Source organism: Seriola dumerili, unplaced genomic scaffold (assembly GCF_002260705.1).
Source record: "Seriola dumerili isolate Sdu_G_001 unplaced genomic scaffold, Sdu_1.0 BDQW01000091.1, whole genome shotgun sequence".
Classification (NCBI taxonomy): domain Eukaryota; kingdom Metazoa; phylum Chordata; class Actinopteri; order Carangiformes; family Carangidae; genus Seriola; species Seriola dumerili.
The window spans coordinates 6836397-6858246 of NW_019174346.1; the positions used below are offsets into that span (position 1 = coordinate 6836397).

A 21850-nucleotide genomic window follows, 5' to 3' on the forward strand; every position below is an offset into this window, starting at 1 on the left:
ACTGTATATACATATATTTATGGATACATATACATGTATGTATACGCATACTTCCAGAGGCTTCAGCTTCAGAGAAACAAAACCCCAAGTTAAGTTCAGAATGAGACATGAGAATGAAAAGGTGAGTTTGAAAAGTAGAGAAAAGAAGACAGGTTTTATTCAGATTGTGCCGCGGGTTCTTTGTGTGTGCGTGTGCACATGTGTACAGTACGCGTGTGTGTGTCTGCGTACCCAACCCTTCACATAGGGTGTGCTTCAGACATGTAGCCTGGGGAAACGGGGGCCTTGTTGGGAGCAAAAGCAGCAGGACTCCACCACGAACCGGCTTCTAATATACGCGGGTACAGCAGGCCTGATTAGCTGGCAAACAGTGGGGAGCAGCAAAAGAGGGGGGAGGGAGGGGGGGGGACTCCATCTCTCTCTCTCTCCAACTCACACACACATTCACATAAACACATACCTTCAAATCCCCACCCCCACCCCTTTCTGTACCCCCTTGGTGGCCTGCCAGATTATTGCGAAAACAGGCAAACATGACTTGTTCCTTAGATGACTGTGCTGCTTTGATTTGAGCTTGTTTTCATGCACACCTCTGCATCTGCAGGTTTAACATTTTGTTGTCGTTGAGAGAAAACCTTATAAATCCAATTTAAGTGATGAAACTCAAACTTAAAGGATAATTCCAGCTGGGATTGAAAGTCCATTCTTGATGTGAGAAAAAGGAGAAAAATCTCCACAAGGTCCATTCAGGCACTTTTCTGGAGCTTTTGATCTTGTAACACAATCTCCCTCAGCAGATGGAGTTGCACATGTGATGAGATTGTAGATCATTTGAATTCCCATGAGTGTTCAGTCCTGACTCTGAGCACTAGCTTTTTGTCCTTCTTTCATTTCATCATCAAATGTACGTGTGTCTAGAATTTAGGTTCACCTAGAAAAAATGTTTATCAAACTGACTAGCTAGCTGGTGAACACAGTGGAGCATTTAGCAGCTACAAGCCAAATATCTTTGTCAGGAATTGTCAGAGACCAAAAACAGAGCTAAAAGAAAGTGAATACTTGACTTAAAGTCAACAAGTGGCTGTAAACACCACTACAGATGAATGATAATGTAAATCTGGAATTGATCCATGCGTAAATAAGCAACGATTTCCTAACAAGTTACACATCAACTTGAAAGGTGATGGTATGTCACAAGAGAAGTCAAAAATAAAATCATTGCAGGAAGTTTTAATCACCAAGTCAGTAACTGCCAAAGGACTCGAGAGTTTCACACTCATCTCTCTCCCATCGTAAGTGGACAGCTCTATGTACATTGTGTGAACCGAGCGGCAACCTCCGGGGCTGAACGAAGTAAACACCTAAGTGCCAAAAAGCAGTTCTTCAAATGACTGGAGGCTAGCTCCAACAGCCAGTCAACCCCCATAGACTCCCATGTTAAAATATCCAACTTTACAGCAGAAATGAACATGTTTACAGCCTGGTACAGATAAAAACAGCCATGGTCGCTACACCTAATTTGGGGCTATGTTTACCTTTATTTACAGTCTATGGTGTAAACCTACCCAAGAAACCACGAGGACACATTTGAGATCGGATCACCACATTCGGAGGTGGTCTGCGTTACATATGGTCATATTCTTTTAGCAGTGTGAACGCAAATGCGCCCTTGGACCACACTGAAGGACCACCTACTCAACTGACGTCCTCTGTCACAGTGTAATCAGTTCCACCACAGTTTCATAACAAACCCAAAAAAAATTTTGCGATTTCAAATGGCTAAAAACCGTGTTCCATCGTAGAGCTGTGCGCAAGGCGATGATTCGCTCAGCCCCCTCCGTGCCTCACTCTGTCTCTCAAACGACAACACATTGGTGTTTATTTGCATATAGAGCAGGTAAGTGAGATCCGATCACAAGCGGACACTCGAGACGCAGGTGGAGACGCATTTTAATGCCAGGTCTGAACAGGGCCTTAGACCACTCAGTTCATGTGCAAGCCTCACAAACAACGCCATTGTTGTGGGACTGACGGAGAGCTTCTTGCCATGTTGGCAACATCAGCTCCAGAACAGCTGCTGAATTTGAATAACTATGACTTGACAAAATGTTTTTAGGTGTTAAAATAGTTTCCAACCTCTAACGGCTTTCCCATTTTACCTTTTTGAAGTCTGACCTGTAATCAAACATCAAAAATCAAGCATCACCTTATTTCCCTCCTCAGCCTCTGACTCACTGACCATAAAGCAGATGCCACTAGAGCTGCCACGTCCCTCACCTTCATGTTTAAGTCATCACGTTCCCCACCGCCTCTGATTCTCCGTTTTGGGCTTTTCGTTGATGTCCCAGCATGGTGCATGCTGGAGGGTGGGGTGGGGTGGGTGGGGGGGGCGTGCTGACTCCACTCACTGGCCGTCCTGTAAATCGCTCTTTTATGGCCCTTGTAATGATCCCCCAGCCAGCAATCTCCACTCCGTCGCACTGCAGATAGAACCTGCCGCTTCTGGCAGCCGACATGGGGGGGCTCAGGATGGTTGGAGGAGGTAGTGGGAGACTGGAAAACACACATCGTGTGACCATGAATTCACCCACACACACACACACACACACACACACACACACACACACAGGCAGGCAGACACATCCGGCTATGTTCCCGTTCATAAAAATGCATGCCTTTTCACACCCCATCTACCTTAATCCCAACTTCCTGTGTAAAGGTCATAGAAAGCGCCGAAGGCTAGTGTTTTTTAGCTCACACTAAGTTGGCGAGGTCCAACTATGTACAATGGTATGTCGTCAAGGATAGAAGTTTGCCCATGCAAACCCTGATTGCCTTGGTAGCATTAGCCTTTTACATCATATACTCCAAACCTGGATTCTAGCCACAGAGCACCGGTGACAATGTGATGCCTACAATTCCCATTGAACACCACCACTGAAGCTAATCTCAAAAACCCACAGTTTTCTTACACGTGTTCACTGAGCACTTATTGTCAGTTTTGCTCAGCTTAGAAGGAAGGAGCAAACATAACATGGGATGTTTCCTTCTAGCTTTCTGTCACAAAACATTTCTTCTCGTATGTTTAATTATAACAACATAACCTGTTGAATAATGTACAGTGAAAAGTTTGTTGACATGTCCATAGATGAGCAAAGAGAGGAAATGAATTGATGCAGCAAGGAATAAAATTATATTCAAATACATTACATGCAAATGCATCCGCATCAAGCTGTTGTTGTCTAGATAAAATTCTCACCATGCACTTGAACAAGTTGTTTACAGAATTTAGTAACATTTCTGCTCAGAGAAGTCTGTTGAAATGCAGTTTCAGTTTAATGTATTTTACTGTTTCTGAATGTTAATTAGACTGAGCATCATTAAACGAGACGTGCTTTAATGTTTGGGTTTAAGAAAGTAGCATCAGAAAGAATACGGCTGACAAAAGAGGAGTCTCGTTTGGTCACTGTATCGTCAGATGTAAAAGCTGTAAAAATGAAAAATTGGCTTAAGTTGGTCAGAATTAAAGATGCATAACATGAAATATAATTAATTAATTTACTGGTCTGGATTCTGTGCAGATGACTGTGCATTAGCATACCAATCTGAAATGATAATAAAACACAGATTCAAGTTTCACCTAAGTTAAAAACAAAGATTTGGACTCTACGAGCTGTAGTACTACTGGACGCTGTTTTAGCATCTTCAGTCTGATTCACATTCACTTGCAGGTGGCAAAGACATGAATAAGCACCTTTATCTAATCACTGTAATCCGACATATGTATTTCACTGAGCAAACCTAAAGGCATATAGTAGCAGTGTAATGCAGCCACCATGAAAACATTTTTTTTTGTGTGTGTTTTAACGCAATCCTTTTCATGTTGTGCCAAGATGCTTTTCATGCTATATAATGTCATATTTCTCCGATTATTACTAATTACCATAGGAAATTATTCAGTTTCAACAAGAGACTTTTCTTGTTATAACAACATATCACAAAAAAAAATTATAACTCCCATTATTACATGAAAAACATTAACACTGATTAACACTTACTCATTACAACATGATTTTTATAACAAGAAACGTTCATTCATATGTTAAAATGAAAAATAAAATCTAGTCAGTGCCTACAGCGACATGGCAGCATTCTGATCAATCAGGTAACATGATGAAGTTTTATGTGTCATTGTCATAAGCTGCTTTTGTGCTGTTTAATGTGCCTATACATAATTATTGTGTGTAGATCAGACTACATTTGCAGTTGTGACTGAAGGGACTGACAGACAGTAGAGGTCTATGCACATGAACTGACATCTCCACTCTCTGTTTTAAAGCCACACCATTTATTCACTATGTCTCATTCTAACCATGCAATGTAACTTAATCAAACTATATAAGCCAGTTTTTCTAGCCAATGTAAACTACAGTATCTTCTCTTTAAGCATTGATTGGACGTTCTCCTAGTTTGAACAACATATGGAAGTTAATTATTATAACAGCAAAATTTATCATGTTATAACAAGATTTTTTTCTAGATTTAACAACACCGATTTTGTGAATAAATGGGAAAGTGTTGTAATTATTTGCTATATAAGAGAAATGAGAAAATTTGTCATAATAGCATCTTTTTAAACCAAGGGCGTTTTCTTGTGAAATGTGAAACCAAGAAATATTTTTTTTCGGTATGGTGTTAGCTCATAAGACTTTATTTTGAAATCTGCTATGCAGTCACATAACATAACTTGTGTGTATAATGAATCTGTGACAAAGTCTTTTAAGGGTTTTGTGAGACAACAGCTTGATGCACACTGAATCAACATCTTCATGACAGCTGATGTCACCTTTAAATTCTATATTTGTTTTTATATATACATCAGTGTTTGTTTTGTAATACACACGAACATTACGTATTTAAGCAGCCATAAAGGTGTTGTGCAGTCTGTAGCTTTACCCACAATGCCCCTGTGTCCTCAGGCCCTGTAGTGCCACATCTCCTTGACAGCAGATGTCTATGGAAAGATGTTTTAGTAAGTGCATGTGCTTATTTCTGTGTCTGTGTGATGATTATGCAGCAAATCAACATGACTTGCGGTGTCACTTTGCTGACTCCAGTTGTCATGTTATATTCCTCCTTGTTTATAGATTGTAACACTCATAGAAAAAAAATAGACGCATAAATGATCTCACCTCATCGGCAGAATTAATCACTTTATGTAATATAAATAACTCTGAGACTAAATGTGAAAGTAAATAACTTGTTAAGACACCATCTGCAGTGCTGTGAGTGTTCCTGTTTGCTCTCAGTTACAGTCTTCACCCCCACCCAGATTCTCCCCCACCCCACCACAAGCAGACATTAAGCAGACAAGGCAGAAGCTCTCCACTCTGCACGTGACCCCCCTGTTTAGTATTCCTGTCACGTCTGGCTGAGGGAGCGGCATTAAATTGGGATCAGGCAGATTAGAGTATAATATAGACGACTATTAAAGGCTGCAAATGAGAGCCATGGGTTAGAGCCTTAGCAGGGGCCCAGCCTCCCTCCATGCCAGTGCAATATACACTCACCACACACATACACCGAATTACATGGCCACAACAATGACACTGTGTGGAATGAAAATGCAAGAAAAAATATGACCTCCAGTTAATGTTCATCTTTAACCAAACAACCACAAGTACCAGGAAGTACCAAAAAAACAATTAGAATATCAGGGGAAAAATCTACACTCATGTAACTTGGGTAAGTAACATTTATTCTATATGATTTATTTCACCATTATCTATCCAATCCTGATATAGCAGCTCCACTTGGGGAGTGCCAAATGGCACCTCAACAGTGAGGAGAGAAAGGACAAGCACTAATTTTCTTCCTCCCAACACAGACTTAAGTCCTGTCAGTCCAGACAAGCCTGCTATAGTAGCCATCGCCTGCTATTACCACAGTCAAAGAAACAAGTTAAAGGTCCCATATTGTATAAAGGTAGATTTCCATGTGTTTTTGTGATTATAAAGCAGGTCTAGGCTCTATATTAATACTGTGAAAGTATCAAAGCGCTCAGTCCACAGAGAAATGCACACAGTCTCTATTCAGAAACTGAGCTTTAAAACAAACCGTCAGGACGTCTGTTACTTTGTGATGTCACAACAAAGCAGTCACCACTGTCAGTCATGCACCAAGCCCAGCCCACATTCAACCTTACAGGATTTGGTTTCTATTTGGTTTTTGGTTTGTTTATCTGAAATCTGTTATATTTTTTTTCAATCACTAAGAAAACAGTCAGCCAATCAGAAGAGAGTATTCAAATTAAAAAGTGAAAGTGAAAAAAGTGTAAAATATGGAACCTGTACAGAAGGTAATGACTTACCTACACCTGATCTTTTTGCCTGTAAAATGAACTCTGCCTGTTTGCGTGGTTTCGCTGTTGTAACACTGTCATTCACTGTAACCTACACTCAAAGAACTGGACTGAGATCATCTGAAAATGTTAGTCTCAAAGCAAACTGGTGTGGACTGTTTGTGGTGTGAAAGCAAAACAGATCAACCACAGGATTTTATGATGTTTTTGAAAATGACAGCGTGTGACTTCCACTATAGGGCGTACGAAACATACAACATTATTGAAAACTCTAATAGTTAGGCTTTGACAATATCCAAAATTTTATATGTTGATACACTCCCACGCCCAGATATCGTGATATACAATATTATCATATACAATTATTGCATTTAATTTTTCAGGTATAAGGGATAAGACTTGGCTACAGGACAGACTGAAAAAAAAATTATGTTATGAAAAATATCATATATGGCAGGCAATGTCACGATATTCAGTATTATCAAATATCAGCCCCAGTCTAAAAAAGTTCACTCTACATCCTTGAAATTTAAATTGTACTGGGTGTATATTTTGAAAATTTCCCCAAGAGTCAGACAGCAGAACACATCTTCTTCCCCCACTCATTTGGAAACAAGGAATGGAGTAGAAACATAAATTACATCAATTACACCAACAGTGTCATTTTTCAAGAAGTAAAAACTTGTGCAATCAGAGCAAGTTGAAAGATGTAACAATGAGATCGATATTCCACATTTAAGGACTTCCACATGTATTCCACATGTAGAGACAAAGTGACCAAGGATCAGATTAGAAAATGCTGGATTTTTTAAACCAGTCCCTCATAAATTTGGTTTCAATCCTTGACAATACCTTCCTGTATACAGCTAAAACAACTGGATCTGAAAACATTGCCACTAGTAACCATCTTACAGTGTTTATATAACTTACTGCCAAGTCCTGAGTCCTTATCATAATTCATTTGATAGGGACATACTGTATTTTTAGACATTCCCCTGGGTCTCTTCTAAGTTAAAGATAACAAAAAGAACAGTGGGAGAGTATAAAAGGGGCACAGTGAGAAAAACAGTCTTGATGGAATAGGCAATGGAGAGAACAGTGATCACAAGTGTGAAAAACAGCTCCATGGGGCACAAATATTCAGATCCACCAAAAGCTTTTATTCTCACTCGGTCATCTTTCCAACTTCTTCTCAGATTTTATTGCCTTGTAGTTCTCTGTCATCGTGGCCATTAGGGCAGCAGCTTTCCTCCAAGAGGAGATGCTCAATAATTTTGGTAGTATGGACCATTGCACAGTGTATCTGGAGGATCTTATGTGAGTGACATTCCCAATAAAAGGCAGATGTTAACAATGTAGGTGACACTGTGAAGCCTAGCGCCATCACTGGACCATATCCTATCCACTTAAAGATCCTTTTTTGAACCTTGTGCGTGTGTTCAGCGTGTCCTTTAGGGAATGTCATGGAGCTGCCACACTATTAAAAGTAGAGTGAAGACAGGATAAGTGCTTTGGAGTGGAGCTCATATTATATCTTTAATTCTTCCCTCTATTGAATGTCCATTAATGTGTCTTTGCACATCAATGGTAAGAGAAACATAGACAGATTACCACTTTATTTTTTAAGTACATAGAAATATCTGTAAAAGGACTGTTTGTATGAGAGCACATGAGAGGCTCATGCAACTAAAGCCCCACATTGAGATAAGATTTATTATAGGAAAGTTGGCATGATTTCAATATTACCTGCACTAGTCAAGTAATTATTATTACCCAATTTCTTTTTTTCTTTTTTTTTTGTTGGTCTTCCTGTTATTTTAGTCCAGTCTGGAAAGAAACTTTGCATTTTAAAAGTGCATCTTTAGTTTGCATATGTACATCTTTGCTTACAGTGTCTCAGCTCAGCAGCCAACAAGCTAATGTACTTAACAGTTACACTGCTTATATACTGATGTCTGCATGGCACGTATAATGTACTGTATACAGTGTGATAACTATCTTAGATGTAGACCAACCAACAGACCAACACAGCCATTCCTACAGCCACACTGTTAAAATTGAAATACAATTATGTGCATTTGTAACATACTGCCAATTAAATGGCTCGGTGAGTGATGTCAGCTGTGACTTCGACAGACTTTGAGTGGGAAAAAAGAAGCTAGATGCAGACAGTGTTGTAACAGAGTGATATCCCTCTGAGTTGGACAAATGTGTCTCAGATGAGCTGATACATTTCAGATCTTTATGAGACCTGACAGATAGAACACACCTCTGAGCTGCTGGACTGTGGATTACAGTTAATATTTCCTGTGTCTGCCACTCAGTGTCAGAGAGGGTGTTACTTTTTCCTCAACTGCCACAGAGATCCATCAACATGCTGTCACCCACATGGTCACTGAATATGAAATTGTCCTCTTGGACTTTGACGACTTGATCCGTGACTTCACAGAGGACTGGAGGAAAGCAGATGGTCTTGGCAGATTTGTCACTGATGTTTAGTGCTGTGTTTCACTGTGTTGTTATGGCTCTGGCTGCATTTTCTTTCATAGTTATATATGTGGCAGGTGATGTTTCACTTTAGTTTATGTTTTAGCTCTTTAAGATAAATAAAAAAATAATGCATAATGGTATGGCTTTTATTCTATCAAAATAATTAACATAATACATGCTGTGAAGGTTACTTATTCCTGATTTGTTGTGTGCTGGGAGAGGATGTACATTATATATGTGTGCGTGCGTACAAATTTGTATCCAGGGCCCATGGTCATGATGATCTGTGCATGAAAAGCACTCAAGTGTTTTTAAGATTTTAATGTGTTGAATATGGTAAAAATTTGTAATTTATTCTTAGTCTTTAATTAATGTGCTGATGGAAACAGGATAATGTTAATTGGCTTGTAAGTGTATTTGGCTGCTTTCAAGGAAAAGTCCATGATAAAACCTTTGTGTCTATTTGCCTATGTGTCGTACTCTCAGAGGTAACTGACCAAACAAAGACAATATCACATCATGTTGGGAGTTTCATAGTAGAAACAGTTTCAGCTTTGTGTAAAATATTAACAGCAGATTATTTGTGTTAGCCCTTTAAAATCAATGCGCAAACATTTGTTTCTACATGTGAAACTTTGTTTACTTTACAACTCTTCTTTAGGGTTTTGGAAAGGCAGTCTGGGAAATGTAGGAATTCACCAACTGAGGTAAACATAGAGGAGACAAGTCAGTGTCTGCACCACAAGAATGAACTGCAAAAGCCAAAACCCCAAAATCTGAACTGTCTTCTGATGGGACAATAGAAATTTGAGGCTCCTGTTTTGGCTTGATGCACGCCAACATGTACTGCTAATACATAATCAGTGATATAATAATTAAGATCAGTGACAATAAAAAGTGCTGCTCTCTCTCTTTCTCCTCAGACATCCGTTGTTCCCCCTGCTGGCATTGTTGTTTGAGAAATGTGAGCAGGCCACACAGGGATCTGAATGCATCACGTCAGCCAGCTTTGATGTGGACATAGAAAACTTTGTGCACCAGCAGGAACGAGAACATAAGCCCTTCTTCAGTGAAGATCCAGAGCTGGACAACTTGGTGAGCCAACGTCTGTGACAAAGAACACATGGATTTCTGTTGGTTTCGGGAACCTAACCATCTACATTGTAAATTAGAAATGCCTGCTTGTCTGTTTGCAGCGGATCCTATCATTACTACTCCTAATTATTCCCTCCTTTTTCCTGTAATCTTCCCATCCTACCCCTATACTTCCCCTTGTTCAACACCTAGCAGTAATTACAAATTAAGAGAAGGAGGATGCTGATCATGTTCCCTGAGAAAAGAGGGGGAGGAGCTGAAGCCAGACAAAGACAGAGACAAAGAAAAAAAGTGCACTTTTGCTATTACAGTACTTGGGATGGCAGGCCGACAAGTGCTCAACAGTCAATTAACCCTGCATCTGTGTGTTTTATGAGGCACTGGGTGCAGGCATTCCTCCCAGAGGGCACTAACTCTTCCACAGGGCAGTAATGTTACACTGGGCTTGACTGGCTGCGATGGGTGCAAGAGTTACTGGTCCCTTGATTAAGTGAGCGCAGTTTAATTAGCTGATTTATCTCCTCCTTGGCCAAGCACTTTCCTGTCCATTCTGTTGACCTTGAGTGGTGACTTGATGGGAGTGCACCACAGTGAGTCTCAAAGAGTGGAGAAAAGCGAGGCTATGGATGGCTAGATGGCTGGTGAAGAGAAGAAAATACAGAGAGATATTGTAAATGAATGATTCCTGTTATTAAAAAAGTATCACTTACAAACAGATCCCCTTAACTGGGTTGGACTGATTGCTAATTTTGCCAAAATTTGACTTGATATAGGAATTGTAATCATGTCACACTTTAGAACAACAAAATATGTTCAAATTACTTTTTTTCCCCATTATGTAATATTTTCATTAATATTATTAATACATTTCAGGTAATAAACCTGGTCCCAAGCTGTTTCCTAGCAACACAAACTCCAATGAAATGGTCTGTTATATATCAGACAGTCCGTCAGCGTCATCTACCTCCAATTTTACAGACGGTCCTCTCTGACCCCTGCTACTGCATTCAATCAAATTGTTTGATAAATGTCTGAGCAGAGCAATAATTCCATTGTGGCAGGGGAGGATTTTCCTCGACAGCTTGCGAGGGAGTCTGTCTGTAAAACTTGAACCGAAACCTCCCAGAAGAAACTTCTACAACAATTCCCTTTCACTGGAGACTTCCAATGCCCCATCGTGGTCTGAATGCTGTCTGAAGGTCTTTGCTTGTATGCCAGGAACACCGTTTTGAGGAAAATACTGAAATCTTGTAAATAGAGGGAATTACTTGGCATGACTACAGTCAAATTAAAACTGCTTATTATCACTGAATGTTATTTTTATTACTCCTGTCTTGAAGTCTTGTATCTGTTTTGCTACTGAAAGCTGCATTTTTTTTTTTACCTTAAAGCTACAACAGCAGGAGGTGTACCATGATTGGTTTTCATATGATTTTTCACTCTACTTCTCAGGTTAAGTGCAATGAGTGACTCACTTTTAGTTTTGTTGTCTCACACTGACTTTAAAATGCAAGTAATGCCTAATATATACCGTTACATCAATACAGTGGAGGTGATGTGGCGTAGGAATTAACTATATATATTGTGACTGACTATATTCAAGCATGAAAGTGCATCCGCATCCTTGACTGTTGGGAACAACATGTGAAGCAAAACAATCTCATGAAACAAAACTGCATCTCACGATCTCCATTCTCTGAAGAAGTCTGTGAGATCCAGGTGAAAGCTCCGAAAAAAGAACTGAGTGTACCTTTAAGCTTACATTATTTTCTCATTGTGAGCAATAAGATTTTTGGAGAACCCAGCAAAACAGATGCCATTCTAGAGGTAAAAGAAAGGGGAGGTTGTATGAAGAGGGTTTTGAAGATTTAAGTAACATAAAATAAGATATTTTATTTGTTTAAACACTGAAGCCAAAATAGCCAGTCTTATAGACACACAGTGGAAAGGTCTGACTTCCCATCATTCCTTAGGCTCCGTGTGTTGATTTCTGGCTATGGGAGAATGAAGGATAAAAGGATTATACCCCCCCTGTATACTTGCAATCTATATGCATCTCTGGAATAAACATGAAAATTGAATGTCGCTCCCTGCTCATCAATAAAATAAATTGCTGCACGTCACATCTCAGCCTTTAAAACTGACTGTAAACACCTCAGTTCACTGTTCCACATCTAGACCTGACAGTCTGGCTCTGGATTTTGTTTTACCTAATGTGGCCAGTGTGTGTTTGAGTATGTCCAGAGCTGATGAGGGTGATCATCTATGCATACCCATATTTAGCACAAACTATCCAGTAACTCAGTGCCCATGTGGTTTCTGTATTATTTTCTTTTGAACTGGTTTTCTAAACCCTGTAAAATTTACCAAAGAGCAGTTGTCCCTGAATTTTCATTCTAATTAAAAATAAACAAATAGGGCCACAGTATTTGGTAAGTTTTGAACAATGGTGATGGATAAAAAATAATGTATCAAAATATACAATATGAAGATGTTAAAATGGTTTTCTGTTTGTTTTTTTCTCCCTTTAAACACCTCTAAAATGAACCAAATATTATTACAACTATTCACATATACAACTATACACATATTTCATGGAAAAATGGAAAAGTTAAGGCTATGTAAATTTTAAGTTTTTTGACCCCTAAAGCCCCTTATACTGTGCAGAAAATCCATTGAAATCCTGGGAATTTTTTAAATTCATAACACCCTAAGAATCCCATAAACACCTAAATAACATCATAATTAATAGGTTAATTGAAATTATTTTGAAATAAAAAAAATGCATGAAGTATGTTGTGAATGGGATCAGTTTTATGGTTTGTCTCTGTTTCCTTCAGATGGTAAAGGCCATTCAGGTGTTGAGGATCCACCTACTGGAATTAGAGAAGGTCAATGAGCTCTGTAAGGATTTCTGCAACCGTTACATCACCTGCCTGAAGACCAAGATGCACAGTGACAACCTCCTCCGTAATGACCTGGGAGGACCCTATTCTCCATCACACACCAGTCTCAGCATGCAGCAGGTCAGTCACGGACTATGTGGATTTTACAGTTCATAGTAGCACTTCCCAAGATCCCAATCTTGTCATTTATCACCATCATCATCATTTGCTGTCGGGAGTTTTTCACTCACAAACAGTAGTGCTACCTTCTTACATTTGCTCACTAGTGTCTCTCTGTGATCCCCCAGGAACTAATTCAGACCTCCTCTCCATCCATGACCTCTGTCTCCAGCTCTGTTAACCCTTCAGGGATTGTGGTGCCTGCCGGGGGTCTGCAACAGAGCAATGTCGCCATGACTACCATCAACTCTCAAGTGGTATCGGGTAAGCATGTGATTACAGACACACGATGACCCTGAAACATACAATACAAGCTTCAAATTGTCTCATTAGTTTTCTTGTGCAATGTCATATAATATTTCTCTGACTTATTCTCCATAGTAAACTCTGCTAATAACTTTGACATCCGTGACACTTGGACTGGTTCAGGCTGTTCTTGCCAGACAAGCACCTTCATTTCACACAGACTGTGGAGCTTCTACACTAAAAGGCATATTATGATTTTTCAAGTTTCCATGGTCACATTGCTTTTACAGTGAACCAGTTTTGGTACCTCTCCAGTCTTATCAATATGTGGGAATATATTGTGTGTAAAATCTCTGAACCCTTTGTTCCTTCAATGGACAACTTAATTTGCATTCCCAGCACTGAACTGTATTACTTCACATCTAGATGTAAACATTTTTATAAATCTGTCTATAGACAGACATTATGCAGTGATGTGCAGTTATTTTTTGTTACTAGAGGATAAATGGTAACTATCAATTATTAATGTACATACAGTCTGTTTCTATTCACTGATACACAGTTTAGCATAAATTTCTGTTCCAACCTTACCAGTAGAAGTTTTTATGTCACCAATAGAGAGACTTCTACACCTACCTCCTGGCCTTTGGTGTTCCCCAAGGATCCATTTTGGGACAACTTTTGTTTTCTATACCTATTGTTCCAATGGATCACATTTTACAGAGATCTGTCATTAAATTCTACTTCTATGGCTGTGACACACAGCTCAGTGTCTCTGTTTGACCTGGTCATGCTAATGTGACACAGGTATTGTCACTTCTAGCAGAAATTAATGTCACAAAACATGTTACATTTTAACTCATCTTCATTAGCGATCATTCTGTTTGGCCTACCTTTTATCACTATTCTTGTCCAATCAGGTACATCATCAATCTGTCAAACTTAAGTGCACACAGATTGGGAGTGATATTTCACTTTTGTCTCTGGACCAGGGTGAATCAATCATGGTTTCTCCAGCTGAGAACCTTAACCAAAATGAAACCATTTTCATCTCTATCTGATTTTGAGAACGTGTCCATTCTTTTATCTCTTCTCATTTAGACTACTCCAGTTCTCTTTATTCAGGCCTTAGACAGAAATTAGTTGCTCATCTCCAGCTATATCAAAATATTGATGGTCAATTCAATTTTTTAATCATTTTGATTTATTAATGTTCTTGTACTCTGTGTCATTAACTCATTATCTTAGCAAATTTCATCGTTTCTCTCTGTTTTGGTTTTTGATTTTTTTGCCGTAAAGCACTTTACGGATGTATCAGTTAGAATGCATCATGATTTTGCATGAATAATCCATAATGTGAAATAAAGTATATGCTGCACAAAAGCCAGTATAGTGATAGCATGTTGTTGATTACAACCATACTACCAGCAGATACAAGCATATTCAGTACCTAGCGTTCTGAAATGAACCGTAACGTTTAACTGCTATTATATTACATTTTAATCTTTGTTACAGCTATAGTGACTGATTTTTGTCTACATGTGTATCAGAGAGCGATGGTTTGGATCTTTCATAGAGTGCTTGGCTGATAGGTTCCTATAATGTCAAGCCTCCACAGTGAAATGTTAATCCTGCCCTCTGGAAATCCCTTTTAACCCAAAATAAATCAATGTCTCTGCCTTTGATCACTACACATTGAAGAGCTCAAACAGACTGTGATAAGAGTGTCTTGATCAAGGCTAATTAAGCCAGCATCAAAAACACTCTCTCTTCTCTTTTTTCTGGGTTAAAGAATACTAATGCACCTTGAATTGAATCATTTGGTCTCTTGTTTGCCTTGTTTTTGTTTGTGGTGCAGGCAAGAAGTAAATAAGGCTCTGGTGGTAGTGCTGGATGTGGCTTTTCAGTAGCTGCTGAAGCCACTTGATACTCATGACGGCAAATTATCCCCTCAGGTGGGACCCTGTACCAGCCGGTTACCATGGTGACATCACAAGGACAAGTGTTAACGCAGGCGCTGCCGCCAGGAACCATCCAGATCCAGAACTCGCAGGTAAAGCCGTTGGGCTGCTGATGCTTTGGCCAGCACATTCGCTCCCTCCCTGTGCACTCACCACCCACTGTCTCAATTTGTTGTTATTAAACGGGCCTCTTTACATCTCACAGAATCCCCCCTGGGCGCCTTTTTCTTTTTCTTCGTCTGAACACAAGCCCCCGCTGAGACACAAAATGGAAATTGTTTATTCCCATGATGTTTAGGGCACTTACATGATCCTGTCAGGTACGACGTCAGATGACAGCCATTTACTTTGTCACATAACGCTATCTTCATTTATAGAGCAAACATTTTTGATGATGTGCTTTACACAGATGCAAGAAATAAAACCCAAAGTTGCTACAGAATATTCTCAATCCAACATGTACTTATTTTTCAACAACCTTTTGACAAACTTTATAAAGTGCCACACACTTCTAGGTGTGAAAAGAAAGAGAGTACAGTAATTTGGAATTATTATAGACAGGAAATATGACTATAAATGTTTTATCTCCTTTTCATGAGAGGGTTTAGAACAGCCAACCCCACATGAATGCCTGGAAATGGATTTTTTTATGATGCAAGGACACATTTGTGGTTTTAATATTTCCTTTCATTGTAGTTCAATTTTCTCTCACTGTGTCTTTTCTGTTCGAGTGTTAGGTTGTTGTGGAGATGAATGAGCCGACCCATTATTACCCATCTATCTATCCATGTATCTATCTATTTTTCTATCTATGTATCTATCTATTTTTCTATCTATCTATCCATCCATCTATCTATCTATCTATCTATCTATCTATCTATCTATCTATCTATCTATGTTTTTGACAACTGAAAACTAAAATGGTTTCCAGCCAAGTTACAGAACGACTATATTGTATTAATCCTCATATACATTTTTTTTATGTCATTCATTGTGGTTTCTCTCTATGATGAGTTGAACTAATACTTGTTTATTGTAGTCCAGCTCAATCCTAAAAATATCACACAGTGAATTTAAACCAAGCATCATCACAGCTGATCATTTAATATAATCATAACATATTATTATTATTACATGAATTTCCCCTAGGGGATAAACAAAGTATATATCTATCTATCTATTGAAAACATATGCAGCAGGACATTCTGTTCAACTTAATTGTTCATTTTTTTACTTACTAGCTGTACTGTTTGTTGCCTTTATTCTTTTTAAGGAAAGTGCTCAGCCATCAGAAAGCTACTTCTGCTTTTGTTAAAGGTTAATCTAGGTAGGAGAGGACTGTTGGCATCCAGAACCTTTATTACTTTCCTTTTGTTGTACACAGAGCCTCCCCTATTGGGAAAGAGAGTATCAAGAGTATAAACCCTCCTCTAAAAGTAGAGAACATCAGGCACTTGAGCCCTTGTTAGGTCTGCTCACAGGACACAGGATCTTTCCATTGCTGTGTACAACGGAAGCACAAGGAATCCGACCATGATAATTGGTGCTGACTCATTAAAAGGTAGTCACAACACAGGACTGAGACACCACACCAAAGGCAAAATAACAGACCAACAACTGTAGAGCAGACAAAATATACTGTGGGAGAGTCAGTTGAACATAAAACAGTGTCTAGCATTAGCAGTAGCACTGGTAATGTCTTTATTATACAATAGTTAGTCATATCACTGATGAACAAGTTCAGTAATAAATAAATGGGAACAGCTATTTTTGTTTTGTTTACTGTGCACATAAAGGACTGTTGCTGCATGGTGTGAGATGGCCTGATTAACTGGGATGAATGTCTGTAGACTGTGAAGTTGTAAAGTGTAAATTTAAGACCACAGCTTTTGAATATAAGAGACCAGGTTTATTGGTTATTGAGCCACAAGTTAGATTGACAGTGCACCATAAAATTATGCAACAGAAGATAATGAATTAGTTGAAACCAATTTTCCCTTTCAATTTAATTCTGCTCTTCAGAGTGGGAGTCTGCGTGATACTTGGAAGAAAATTAACTTGTAACTAGTGTTTGAACCACAAAAGAAACAACAGAACAAGAATTCAGATTTACGGATTACAGATATTCTCTTGTTCTAAACATGTCAAACATCCATGACTCAAAAAAACTCCAGGCTAGGTATATGTAACGTATCAGCAGTGGGGCCAGCATTTGCCCGGCCTTCGTACGTGCCTATAGATATGAATAAAAAGTGGGAGCAGTGCTCCATGTGCAGCAGTCCCGGCCTGGAGAGCAGCTCAGTTTCACGCAGGTAATTCTGTGCTTGACAGTTAGAGGGGGCCTCGGTGAATTGCCGTGACCCAGCCGAGGCAGAGTGTTACATGTGGGCTGGGAATTGAACACAGCCCCGTCACTACTTTGCCGACAAGCCCGGAGTAATCACACTCTCGAGCCTGGTGCCGCCAATTAATCCAACCTTGCTTTCCCCCAGAACACACATGCTCCCAGGGCTGAGGGGGGATAAGAGGAGGGTTACCCACGTGACACCCAGCTGCAACTGTAATGAGTCTTGTTTTGTGTGGAGACTATGAGGGGGGATCCGAGTGGATGTGAATGTGTATTTATGGGCATTGTGTGAGTTAAGGGAGGTTTGCATTCGTGTGAGTGCATGTAGGGTTTGACTATTATTTATTTATTATTATTCGTTTTTTCAATTTATTCAAACATTTTTTCCCACATGATTAAGTGACATTTTCATATGCATTTTATCTTTCACAAATGGGTACCTCATTCAAAAAATCATAAAAACTCAAAGCACCACTGGTACTGCCTGGTACAATGACAATTACAGATTTAAATGATTGCTTCATATTATACGTTTATATATTATATATCACATAATTATGAATATGCAGGCATTAAAAGACGTGTGTGTGTGTGTGTGTGTGTGTGTGTGTGTGTGTGTACATTTTTATATATGTGTTTTTATGTATGAAGTATTGTCTTTGCAGATAGTGTCAAACAGGGTTTGCTAATGGCTGCTATTGAGGGTCCATTGTGTTTCATATTATCTGCCTCAGAGCCCACATACACTTTTATCTCTGCAATGAAATGAACACACGCATATTGTACTATAGTGGACACACAGATACGCACACACTTGGGATTTTCCCTTTTTTTCACTTAGGAGAACATTGTATCAGCTTTCATTATTTCTCTGGGGATTTAACTAACCTTTAACCATAAATAACTAAATCAGGCTTAACCCCAGCCCTTGCCCGAATGTTGACCTAACCCTAACCTAAGGCTTACCCTAAAATCAACCAACAATCGAGGCTTAAACCTGTTGTGTGAAAATATTCTACTGCTCGCACAAGAAACATGGGCTGCACTGCTCAGAAATGTGTTTTGCATCTTGTTGCTTGGATGTTTGAGCTTCACTGTGCAGTCTGACAACTAGAAGGCTGTTGTCACATTCACATATCAGACACAAATTATCACTATTTTTATGTCTTAAAACATCTCTGGAGGGGATCTTTAAGAAGATCACAGAAACTGGCCTGAGGCTGGTGAAATGTTATATATTCAATATTTTTCTATTTTTTCAACAAATCCTGTTTTTTTAAAAAAAAGGCCCAAACCAACAATATGTTAATCCAACTTTAAATCCTTTCTGACTTCCCTAGCAAGTCTTTGTCACTCAGCCAAAACTCAGACAAATATATACTTTCACATAAGAAAATTATAAAAAAAAAAAAAAAAAGAACAGCTATGTAATTTCCTAAAACATCTGGCCACTATTTCCTCAAGGAGTAAATAGTCATGTGCTGGAGACTATTTTCAGTGTTGGCTTAAACCACATTTGATGCCCTACTGAGTATATCTGGCAGCAGGATGGTGTCTGTGGGGCTGAGTCAAAACAGTGTGTGTGTTCATGGTAATGAAGGAAACATGTCACCCAGTGCAACAGTGGCTTCTTATGTGTTTTTAATAGTTTTTGACAACAGTGGAGCAGTCTTGGATACCTACTCAATACCTGTTATTTGGATCAATTCATTGTTGGTTTGGGTCTTTATATGGAATTTGTTGATCGTTAGAAAAATATAGGACATCAATAGACTTTTCCTTTAATAATTCTTTGCATTCTTTTTAAATTCTTTTTGAATCTTAACTTAACCTTGACTGTAACCATAGAAATATCCCCTGAACACCATAGCAAGCCCTAAATGCCTTTACATGAACAGTAGACTAACAAGTCAGCCCTCACAAGTACGGCTCTGCCAGACCGAGCACATGCATTCACACACACACACACACACACACACACACACACACACACACATCCATATGTACACTGCAGGGTGTCAAAGACTGTCAATATCCTGAGATCATCTTGTCCTTCAGCACTCACACTCCAAACAATAACATCTGAATAATGATTTCTCACTGAACACAAAGACAGGCTTAGGTCAATACAAATGAAAAGCTAAGCCAAACACAGCCACACTTTGTACCAGTTCCTCACTAATTCAGCATCAAACTGGAGTCCAAACTTTTGACCAAAGGCTCAGCTGACTCTCCAGTCCTTAAACTCGCTGAAGCACAAAACAGGAGACTGACCCTCTTGTGTTTCCACATAGTCAAGAGTGCTGCTTTTTTATATTTTAAGTATCATTACTCAAACTCAGTTACCATGGTGACACTTGAGGAGGTGTTTCTGGCCTTGCCACCGAAAGAAAAAAGATAGGTAATTGGTAGTCTCCCTTTGTTTCCGTGGCAACAATAACTGAGACCTACCATCCACTCCTTTTTTTTTTGTCTTTCTTCTTCTTTCTGCCCTTCCTGGTCTCTGTTGTAAAGGTAAACGTGGACCTGTCATCTCTGTTGGACAGTGAAGACAAGAAGTCCAAGAATAAGAGGGGCGTTCTGCCCAAACACGCCACCAACATCATGCGGTCCTGGCTGTTTCAGCATCCCATGGTGAGGCACAGTGTGTGTGTGTGTGTGTGTTGCAGGACCCCGCAAGTTGGGCTGTTTGAGGGTTAAGACTTGGTTTTAGGGTTTGTTTTAGAATTAGGTTCAGGTTAGTGCAAGGGTTAAGGTCAGGCATTTAGTTGTGATGGTTGAGATTAGGGTAAATGGCTTGGAAATGCATTAAGTCAATGACAGGTCCCCACAAACGTGTAGCTCTACAAACGTGTGTGTGTGTGTGTGTGTGTGTGTGTGTGTGTGTGTTTGAATTAATCTCAATGATCACATTTGTTGGCCTTCTCAGGGGAAGTGTTATGAAGTGGTAGTTATGAAGAGAAGGAAAATGGATGAGACATATATGGGGGGGGGGGTTAAGTAGTTAAATGGGGAGGTTCGCTGGATGTTGGAAGAGCAGGAAATGTCAGTCAGCGTTCAGCATGAGAAGTCAGCATCAATAAGGGAGTGGCACACAAATACTATTAATTACAGAAAACTGCTTGAAACCTGAGAGGTCATCTCTTCCTCCTTTCAGCACCCGTACCCAACAGAAGATGAGAAAAGGCAGATTGCTGCACAAACAAGTCTAACCCTTTTGCAAGTGAACAACTGGTAAGATGCTGAATGTCACCATTAAACCTCATATGCACACATAGACAGAAAAACACCACTTTTACTGCAAACTACTATTATTGTAATAGAAATATAAGTGGAGGCTTCACTTGAAGTGAACTTGGATGTACTGGAGCGCCTCAGCACATTGCTGGCACTGTGGCGCCATCTCCTGGTCATATATCTCTAGTACACCAGAGCCCAAATTGTGCCTCCCTACTTGTTTGTTTTCAAAGAACAGGTTTTTCTTAAGAGCTACTTTAAAGAGACGATGATAGTGTTGTTTTGTAAACTAAAAAGAATTGTATCTGTGACGATCTATAAGTCACATGACTGTTCAATAGTCTATTAGGAAATCAAAAGCAACCTCCTTGGTGAATAATTTTGGACGGTATCTCACACTGGTCTGAACATTTCTGTGTGCGCATTCTTAAAGATAGAAATTGTTGTTATCCCAACATATTTTACCCACAAAGCATTTTAATGATAATCTGATGATACTCTGTAATAATCAATAATAATATATAATGTAGGTTTATCAACGCTCGTCGGCGTATCCTCCAGCCGATGCTGGATGCCAGTAACCCAGACCCAGCTCCTAAAGCGAAGAAGATGAAGTCCCAGCACCGTCCCACACAACGTTTCTGGCCTGACTCCATCGTGGCTGGAGTTCTGCAGACGCACAGATCTCAAACAGGAAACAACTCAGACAGTACGTCAACACTAAACCTTCCAAACAATTAAACACAAATATATCCAGAGGTTTTTTTTTTCCCTAAACTGTACTTAACATTTAAACACATGAATGAAAGGTTTTTAAGAACTGAATCTTGTGTGTTCGAATCTTAACCACTAGGTGACACTGTTGAATCATCTTTGCTTTTTATGTGAGAGGACGTGAAGGCAAAGTCACGAACAAAGAGTATAATATTATTTTTTAAAAAAGTAGCATTTGTCCCTCAGGAATCATAAGTTGGATCTGAGCATGTTTTTTAAAACTGTGTGGAAAAAATTACAGCTCTCTGCAGATAGAAAAAGAAATAATGATAAA

The 21850-nt window shown here is 39.3% G+C and overlaps 1 protein-coding gene across 1 annotated transcript in view; it reads left to right on the forward strand.

Moving 5' to 3' along the window:
* Positions 1 to 21850, forward strand: part of pknox2 (PBX/knotted 1 homeobox 2) — a 64313-nt gene that overhangs the window by 40735 nt on the left and 1728 nt on the right. Inside the window, exons 4-10 of the mRNA XM_022745972.1 lie at positions 9775 to 9946; positions 12787 to 12972; positions 13140 to 13275; positions 15213 to 15310; positions 20080 to 20199; positions 20723 to 20799; positions 21333 to 21511. Of these exons, the coding sequence (XP_022601693.1) occupies positions 9775 to 9946; positions 12787 to 12972; positions 13140 to 13275; positions 15213 to 15310; positions 20080 to 20199; positions 20723 to 20799; positions 21333 to 21511 (968 nt within the window). The remainder of the gene's footprint in view (positions 1 to 9774; positions 9947 to 12786; positions 12973 to 13139; positions 13276 to 15212; positions 15311 to 20079; positions 20200 to 20722; positions 20800 to 21332; positions 21512 to 21850) is intronic.